The following is a 10,339-nucleotide window of genomic DNA, read 5'->3' as shown; positions in this document are numbered from 1 at the left end:
TTTTATTAGAATATTTTTTAGCAGACTTTATGACTTTGGTAATGGGTCCCTTTGTTTCCAACAGTTATTTCGGATGTTATTCGGGAATAGAACCGAGAAGTGCAGTTAGTAAATTATAAATATGTAGTTTGAATACATATGTGGCAGCACTGGGGGGGGGGGATACAGAATTTAACTTTACCTGAACCGTCCGCCTTCCATAGAGGCTTGTAAAATCAGAATAAGGTTGATGTTTATGAATATATATAATATTAATATTAATGTTGGCATAGCATAATGAATTTTTTGCTTTCCAAAAATAATGTTGTTGTTTGTTAACCACCAAATTCTACCACTCCCCTATAGTACAAGAACCGGGAAGAAAAAAAGGCAGTTATCTCACCCCAATTTTTGATTACTTTTATAAAAACTATGTATAATTACTAGTCAAAATTTATGAGTCTGCCAAGTATAGGTAGGTTGAATAAAAAATGGCGGCTGTTTCAAAACCATATAAAAACATTAATTTTTCATTCGGAGCTCTATATCTTAAAAACTACCAACAACACTAGAAAATCTAAGAGAGCATCATTTAAATTAGAGTAAATTTGCTAAAATGTAAGCCATAATAGAGATATTTACGTCCAATAGTTCTCGAGATATAGCTTTCTTTAAAATCTTCTGAAAGATTAGAAGTTAGCTAATTCATTTTGAGAAATCTATATCACAGGAATTATGAGACGTACAGATTACAGAGTACAGACGCACTCAAATTAAAGCTAGTTTAATGGACTATAAATAAATTTATGACTTTTACCTTCGTAGGAATTGTACTTTTCATGATATTTTCTAAAATAAATTGATTTATAGTTGTTCGGACAATAAGTTTGATTTATGAAAAACTTCATTTCGGAAACCATTGGACGTACAGATGTTTACCAGCTATCAAATTAAAGCTAGTTAAATTTACTACAAAATAGTTGATTATGTCTATCTTTGTAGGATTAGTAGTTTTTATGATATTTGACAGAATAAACTCACAAAATCTTAATTTATAGTTGTTCGATTTTTGAAAAAATATATTTCTAGATCCATAAGACGTACATATGTCTGCCAACACTCAAAATAAAGGAAATTTAACTTACTATAAAGTAGTTTATAACAATTATCTTCGTAGGGGTAGTAGTTTTTATGATTTTCACATATGAATATAAATTTGGCAAATGAAAATTTGTCCGAACAACTATAAATCAATTTATTTTAGCAACTTTCATGTAAACTATTACTCCTACGAAGGTAATATAATAAAATACTTTATAGGTGATTAAACTAGCTTTAATTTGAGTGCTAATAGACATCTGTACGTCAAATGGTTTTTGAGATATAGATTTTTCAAAATAAATTTACTAACTACTGATCTTTCAGTACGTCCTATACAACATTTTTATGAAATGTTGCTTTTTAAAAAGCTATATCTCGAAAACTATTTAACTTAAATAACTCTATTAGGGCTCATATTTTAGCAAATTTGCCCTTCTTTAAATGACGTTCTCAAGTTTTCTTGTGTTGTTGCAACTTTTTGAGATATAGAGCTGAGAATGAAAAATTAGTTTGTTTCATCGCTTTGAAACTGCCGCCATTTTTTATTCCCCCAACCTATACTTGGCAGACTCATGAATTTTGACTATTATCTATACATATTTTTCATTAAAGTAATCAAAATTGGGGTGAGATAACTGCTTTTTTTCTCCTCTTGGGCTCTTGTACTACCTGTTGATGCCTTACGTCCACCATTAGCTCATTCATTTGCTTTCCTCCATTCAGAAAGATCTGTGTCCTATTTGTTTATTAATATCCTATTTTGTTGAAATTTATTCTTTTTTTCCCTTATTTTTCGTCTTTTAATGTGTACTGTATTTTTATATTTCTTTTTTATTTGTTATTATTTATTTTTCATTAATGGTCTAATATGTTTTTGTAATTCTTTCATATTTATGCTTTTCATTTTACATCTTGTATATATATTCACACTTTTAATCATTTTCTGTTACTTTCTAGTTATTTTAGATGTTTATATTATATTCCTCTGCAAATTGGGGTGAAGCAATAACTCATAATTTAATTACTATTTGAGTTCTTTTGATCATCACCCATGTATGTATTACACGCGATCAACGAACCATCTTCTAAATACAAAAAAAAAACATTGAAAGTAAAAGTAATACATAGGAATGAAAAATAAGTAATTAATAAATATACAAAGTAGAAATTTTTGTGACTTCCCATTGTCCAAAAATAATGATTAAATGAAAGAATTAAAGTTTTGACTCACGGCACTGACGAATGAGCGGTGTAATATTCGGGCTCAGTAGCAAAATTAAGTAGTTTCATGATATACAAACCATTGAGGTTAAACAAAATGAGGTATTGCGCCTTTAAGTAAGTCCTGCCGAGGAATAATAAAGTTGGAGCTGGCCAGCTTGATGAAACCTCCTTGCCAACGAGTTTTTTTATTGTCGCTGCAAGATGACTTCAAGTTTCGTTTTTTTTTTTTATTTTAATACATGGTTTTTCTTGAAACTGAACATAGGAGTTTAGTTATTATTTTCAGTTGTATAGAACACAAATTAAAAAAACTAATTAATAACTGTATTATAACAAAAAAGTTCTTTATTATTTTATGAATAAAGTGTAATGAAATGAAATGAAAAGGTTTAATATTTCATTTTTAAACAAAAAGACTGTATAGCTTAAATCCACAACCTTCAAAATGCCAACAGGAAAAAATATGAAATACATACATGTACATATTATTGACTGTAATTTTTTTATGAATTATTAATTAATTTAAAATTGTATCCAAACTGATTAAAGGAATAAAAGAGCACTTATATAAATGCCAAAATGTTGCAAAAATAAATTATTTAATAAAATAAAAATGAGAACATAAGTTTTTATTAAAACGTACAGAGTGATATAATAAATATCAATAACTGAAGGAGACGTGGTTTTTCATAAATGTTAAGAGCTAGATTTGATTTTTAACGACTTTTCCAATAAAAAAATAATTTTACCCATAAAAATCCAAGGTTCATTACCGTTAGCTGGACATTTTTCAAACTTTGTCAGCATTTTCAGTATCTACATCGCTTTGTCTTATAGAATTGCCTTTAAAAAACTGGCAGTTGTTGTCTAAGGAAAATTCTTTACAGATTCTGAAAATAGTGATATAAGTTGAAAAGGAGCGGTTGGAGTAAAGATTTGAAAAATATTATCTCGAAATATAAGTCAGTAACACTGATATACATTTTTAATAAACTCCTTTAATTAAAACCATTTCTTCCTGAAAATTTACGTAAAATAAGATAACTTTTAATATTTTCCATAATATTTCGGATTAAAGTTATCCTATTTTTTTAATAAAAAAAATTTTCAATTATAAATAAATTAAATTTAATTGAAAATTATAGCATTATGCCCACATAAAATATTCCAACACCCTTATTATACAGAATACAGTTATTATAGGCCATAGAATTAGTCCCTGCGGGACCCCTACCAAACTTTTCCCATCTGGGAGCCCTGGAACGGCCATTCTTCACATGGTTAGCTCTGCTTTGTTTTGTTCCGACTGGAGCTACTGTTTGTCTTCCTGATTCATAGCACTCCGGGCAAATATTAAAACGGAACGCAAACATTAGCTACTGTGAACAATGCTTTCACGTTTCCGGGATATTGTTTACTCATGCATATCCAAATAAGAATAAATGTATTATTTATTTATTTTTATTATATATATATATATATTTTTTTAGATAATTCTGTTTATTCGATGCAACTCTTAACGGCTAAACGTACTATAGCTTAAACATATGTTAAAATAATTGATAAAGACCCACATTGGAAACTAAATTCAAAGATGTTACAAAGAACATAGGTGATTTCGAAGAAATTAATTACAGAAAAAATTAACTCCCTCGGCTGTTGTAACCTGTATGGACGATGAAGATTTTTTTTTTCAGTTTTAGTTAAAAACCAGAAATTTCATCGTATATGAGATTTTCAATAGAATGGAGAGTCTGGCCGAACAGTAATAAATTGGCTACCCTCTAAATTAAGTTGGTACCAATAAACATTTTTTTTGTTTCATTTGGTGCAGTGTTTGGTTGGTTTGCGCAAGCGCGATTAGGAAAGTGAAGGTGAGGTAGAGCACTGTAGCTCCCTAAACGTACCGATCCTTCTATTGCGGATTTGTGAATTATAGAATTTTGTTTTCCTCATGTGTTGTGCATAAGATAACTGAGCATCATATTCTTAGATATAATCAAATGTAAAAGTAGATTACAGCTAATCGACTTTATTTTTAGTTTTTTTAATTTTATTTTAGTGAAGTTACTTATTTTATTTTACTAAAAGTTAACTATGCACCTCTCCAAAAAATGAGTTCTGTTCCAGGTTAACTTCAACCACCTGAGTTCTTACAGCTGTCTCGCCATAAGGAAATTACAATTAATAATACTTAAGGTCAATTCAGAAGTTCTTTAATATCTGATATTCGAATGTATCAGCCAGGCAAATGCAACAACAAGAAATTTAATGTTATAAATTCGTGATTTTTAATCTTTTCAGGAAAATTAAAACAAGAATGATTTTTTTTTTAATGAATAGATTAATTCACTACTGTAAATATTAAGTTAAAGTAAAACATGTGTTCGTACAATAAAAAAAACAGATGCTAGATATCTTTCACCGCAGCTATCGACGTAGATAGTTATCAACTCATCAATTATTATAATTAAGTTAATTAGCAATCGGATTGGTGCAACAAAAAAAATGTTTAATTTATTCAAAAATATCTTTATTATTACACTATTATCATTGTTATGCTAAAAAAAAAATAGTTTTATTCAGTTGATCTCATTAAGAAGAAGAAATTATAATAATAGATAGAAATAATAATCAAGAAGAACTTAGACTATAATAAATGATGAAATAGATTTGTAGGTATGAGATATATTTTGTGTATAAATTAAATAATACATTAAAATTTACAAATAAAAACTTAGATGTATGTATGTCGAGATGTCCATTTCATATAATTTTTTTTTCAGCTATTCATTCTGTACATTTTTTCAAATGTAAACACAAAATGAAACTTTTTATACGATAAATAAAGTGTTTCAGGGTTAAGTGTCTTAACTAAAAATATGAATTAAGGATTTTAAAATCAGTAAATGAAATCTCTATGAAAGTATGTCCGTTAGCGTTTTGGTTAAAAAATATTCTTGTCTGTAGATTTTCATTGTTATAAACTACTTTGGGTTATAATATATAAATTAATATGTGTTCCGACCATTTATTAATAAAATGTAAACCTTAACATTTATATAGATTTTTGTTTTCAATGTGAATACCGTGTGCATTAAAACAAGCTGACCATCTTTCTTATACAGCAGCAATGGCCAAGCAGCACTTGATATGTGTTATTGTCACGCTCTCTAGATTTTACACCACTAAATTTAATTTTTTTTTTGGGGGGGGGGCGATGAATTAAATAAAACGTCTATGCATGTTCGATCAATGATCATATTATGGATATAATAGATCAGTATGACCACATTTTTATTATACTATATAATTAATTCACAACTGCAAACATGTTATACAACTAGCAAATGTCATGCAATATAAAAATAGTACCTTGAATGAAAGTTTTCCAATTTATATTAAGTTTTTCGTGAATCTACACAATGAATTAATAGTTTATTGTACCTATGTACGAGTTTGAAAGTTCTTGTAACTGAGGCAGGGAGCAGTACCAACCAGCCTTAGTACTTTTGTTTGAAATTGTTACAGTTTCAGATAGTTGTTTATGGCAGATCCATTAATATGTGCATCGTAACTCTAAATTTGAGAAGAGAAGCATGCTCATTTCATAACTGGGTGGATTCGTTATGTTTGGCTAAAAAGTCTGTGATGTCAGCACATATGCCTGTGAGATTATTATGTCTCAGATTGTTGTCTATGGGATACCAGGATAATTATTCAAAATTATATTTATTAATTAAGTTCTTGAAAATATTACTATTATTTACTTTTTCAAAGGCATTGCATGTTTACCAGTTACCAATCAAATATCTTCATAAAATATTATTACCATTAAATACAATATATATTAGGGAGTGGTACTGGGTATAAAAGCCTCAATGTTACATAAATGAACAAAGTATCTATTTACAATTTTAATATACCAATTAATAATATGATATAATAACTATGATTCAGACAGATGGTCGTGCTATAAAATATCTTCACATTATACATGAATACCTGCCGCAGCACTGTGGTGGGGAGATGAAAAGCTGCAGGTGGTGATGTATGCCGTGGTATGTGGTTGGCTGTCATCTCTTCCTTCTATCACTATCTGAGGCACTCTGTATTATGCGGTCAAAAGATATTTGTCTTAATTCCTGTTGGGAAAGGCTTTGACTTGTCCAAATAATGTGCTAATGTGATATCCAAGGAGGTGTCTGAAAGATATCCTATAACCTCTTGGTGCCCTTTCCATGAAGCAGCGTAGTGCAATGCTGTAAAACCCCATTGATCTTCCTTATCCGTATTAGCTCGGTGCTGCCGAAGGAGTTTCACTATTTCTAAGTGACCTCTGCTAGCACTGCGGTGTAAAGCAGTCCTTTCCTTTACATCAGGCCTTAAACCTTCGACTCCATATTCTAAAAGCAATATCACAACATCTGTGTGACCTTCCCTGGACGCTAAAAACAATGGGGTTTCCTCATTGCTATTAACTGCCAAGTTTAGACGCCATTTTTTCTTAAGTAACATAAACGTTATTTCTAAATTGCCATTTAATGCAGCGTAATGTATAGGAAGATTTAGGAACTTGTCTCTTCTATAAACATCGGCTCCACGTGCTAGGAGTACTTCTACACATGCTGTGGAATTGTCTCTAGACCCAATAAGCAATGGGGACATGTGGTCATAATTTATTGGACCAATAAAACCATGATCTGCAAGCATGGTAACAATTTCTTTTTCACTTCTTGTGGATGTACTATGCCTTTCGCAAGCCAGGTGTAGAGCAGTACTGCCGTTTTTGTTAATGAGAGCGTAGTCAAGAACATAATCAAGCAATAATTTTACCATATCCGAGTGTCTTTCTCTAGCGGCGAAATGTAATGGCGTCATAGCATCAATATCTCTAGTTTCTCTGATAGCTCCTGCATTTAATAATATTATCGCTGTTTCCTTGTGACCATTGAGAGAAGCAAAATGTAGCGGAGTTTTGAGATCATTAGTTCTTGCTTCTTTGTTAGCACCAAGATTTAATAGTAACGTCACTATTTCATGAGAACCACTCAAAGCTGCATAATGAAGTGCAGTGTATCTATCATTATCAGTGTAATCTAATGTAGCTATAGGATGAGAAAGGAGTAGACGAGCTATTGAAAGCGTACCAAGCCTGCAGGCGATATGTAGTGGAGTCGTGCCGTTGATGTCGGCAGAATCCTTATTGGCTTCAGAATCTAAAAGCAATTTGACAACTTGAACATGACCCTCCTCGCAGGCGTAGTGAAGCGGTGTGTATCCCCGTTCATCTCTAACTTCCAAAGAAGCTCCATACGATATCAGCATCCTGACTATTTCAGTGAGTCCATGATAAGAAGCTAAGTGAAGTGCTGTCAGGTTATGGATGTCTCTTGTGCTATTCTGAGAGGTAAGAAAATTCACTTCCGAATTCGCATCTATAAACGTACTAAAATTTGTATTGGCAACTGTTCTCCTACTTGTTTGCAGAATTAATTCAACCAAATTCACATCTTTCGAAATAACGGCTGTAGAAAGGGGAAGATTGCCGTGGATATCTTTTTTTTCTATATTTGCTCCGTGTTTGATAAGTAGTTCGACTCCTTCCCGAAACCTCATTCCGATGACATAGTTAAGTATAACTGTTGGATAAGAATCGAAATGTTCTGTCCTGTTCAATAGAAGCTCGACGAGATTCATCATTTTTTTCGAAACCGCATTGAACAGAATTTTCGATCCTAAAAAACTTTTGTCTTCAACTTTCGCTCCATTATCTAAAAGTAAGTTTATTATTTCATTAGATGATTTCAAAAAAGCTACATCTAGGGGTGTATATCCTTCTTGGCTCATCGCATTGGGATATGCATTCTTAGACAAAAGAAATTCAGTTAACTGAGTACTATTCTTTTCTATTGCTAAGTGTAAAGCTGTAATATTGTTACAACCTATTCTATTAATATCATCTCCATAATCTAACAGCATCTTTATTACCTTTATATTCAAATTAAGTGCGGCCAGTTGGAGAGGAGCATAGCACATGTAGTCATGGATTCCAAAACTTGCGTTCTGGGATAGCAAATAGCCAACAATTGCATCATGACCTCTATCCACAGCTCTATGCAGAGCCGTTTGGCCATAGCGGTTCTGTGAGTTGACATCAGCACCACGCTCTACTAGAGCCTTCATTATTTTACTGTTAGTTGCTATCGCAAAACTGAGTGGTGTATTACCGTTTGCTCCCTTCATATGCATATTCGCCCCATGTTCTATAAGTCGAATAGCAATTTGTAGGTGCCTAAATTTTATTGCACGATGTATTGCTGCATCATGAAAACTTTCTCTCATATCCACACTGGCGTTCCTCTCTAATAGTATATTAACAATACGTTCGTGACCTTTATGTGCAGCAAAATGGAGAGGGGTAGTATCAAATTCCCCCTGGATATTGACATCAGAACCATGATCCAAAAGTGTTTTAACTACGTTCAGTTTATTATGAACAGCTGCATAATGGATTGGGGCATGATTGGTCATTTCTCTTATATCCACACTCGCGTTCTTTGACAACAGGAAATTAACAATGTCTACAAAGCCTTGTATGGCGGCAACATGGAGGGGCGTTCTACCAAACTCTCCCTCGTTATCTATAACAGCGCCGTTATCAATAAGTACCTTAACAACGTTTAATCTATCAAAATAAGCTGCATAATATAATGGAGCGTAATTACCTTTATCCCTTATGTCCACTGTTGCATTCCACTTCAACAGTAAATTAACAATATTCTCGTACCCTTTCCTAGCGGCAAAATGTAGAGGCGTATATCCGAAATTTCCCTTATCATTGACAATAGCTCCATAATCCAGAAGTGATTTGACAGTGTCAAATTGATCAAATAATACTGCATAATGTAACGGAGCGGTATTAAACAAATCTTTTATATTTACACTTGCGTTTCTTTCCAAAAGTAAATTAACAATAGTTGGGTAGCCATACCTAATAGCAAAATTTAGTGGCGTGGAACCGGTTTGTTCCTTACTATTGATATTAGCACCATAATCTAAAAGTTTGTTAACAACATTCAAACTCCCATTGCTTATTGCCATATGTATTGGAAAGTAATGATTTATATCTCCTATATTTACATTTGCGTTCTTTAACAGCAGCAAATCAACAATAGCTTCATAGCCTTTTGCAACAGCAATGTGTAGGGGCGTTCGGCTGGAATTTCCTTTTCTATTGACCTCATCACCATGATCTAGAAGCATCTTAACAATTTTCAGATAACCGTTAAGTACTGCATCATGTATTGGTGTATCATTATGCACATCTCTTATATCCATACTAGCGTTCCTTGACAGTAATAAATAAACTATATTTTCGAAGCCATTTCTAGAAGCAAGATGTAGAGGCGTGCATCCGGATCCCCCCTTGCTGTTGATAGGAGCGCCGTGATCGAGAAGTATCTTAACAACATTTAGATTCCCGTAGGATACTGCATTATGTAGTGGAGTATTATTATGCACATCTGTTATATTTACACTTGCGTTCCTCAAGAGCAGTAAATCTACAACAGATCCGTAGCCCTTCCAGGCAGCTATGTTGAGAGGCGTGAACCCGTCTTCTCCCTTACCATCGACAACAGCACCATGATCTATGAGTGCCCTTACAACATTCAGATTTCCAGTAGACACTGCAACATGTAGTGGAGTATTATTATAGCTATTTCTTATAACCACACTTGCATTCCTATCCAATAGTGAATTAAGAACATTTTCGTAGCTCTTCTCAGCAGCAAGATGCAGCGGAGTGTTATTGAAATCTCCTTGAACATTGACAACAGCACCATGATCTATGAGTGCCCTTACAACATTTAGATTTCCAGTAGACACTGCCACATGTAGTGGAGTATTATTATAGCTATTTCTTATAACCACACTTGCATTCCTATCCAACAATGAATTAACAACATTTTCGTAGCTCTTCTCAGCAGCAAGATGCAGCGGAGTGTTATTGAAATCTCCTTGAACATTGATA

At 32.5% G+C, this 10,339-nt stretch overlaps 1 protein-coding gene across 1 annotated transcript in view; it reads right to left on the bottom strand.

Annotated features, from left to right (window-relative positions):
- Positions 1–6,208: 6,208 nt before the first annotated feature.
- LOC106680751 (serine/threonine-protein phosphatase 6 regulatory ankyrin repeat subunit B) overlaps positions 6,209–10,339 on the bottom strand; it is a gene marked incomplete in the record, with an annotated part of 8,733 nt that continues 4,602 nt past the window's right edge. The window contains 1 exon segment of the mRNA XM_067049929.1: positions 6,209–10,139. Coding sequence (XP_066906030.1) covers positions 6,427–10,139 — 3,713 coding nt within the window.

The sequence above is a fragment of the Halyomorpha halys genome, unplaced genomic scaffold (genome assembly GCF_000696795.3).
Source record: "Halyomorpha halys isolate HHAL.00 unplaced genomic scaffold, Hhal_1.1 Scaffold284.1, whole genome shotgun sequence".
NCBI lineage: Eukaryota > Metazoa > Arthropoda > Insecta > Hemiptera > Pentatomidae > Halyomorpha > Halyomorpha halys.
Note: the sequence above shows the minus strand (reverse complement) of the source record. Positions and strands in the feature narration are given on the sequence as shown.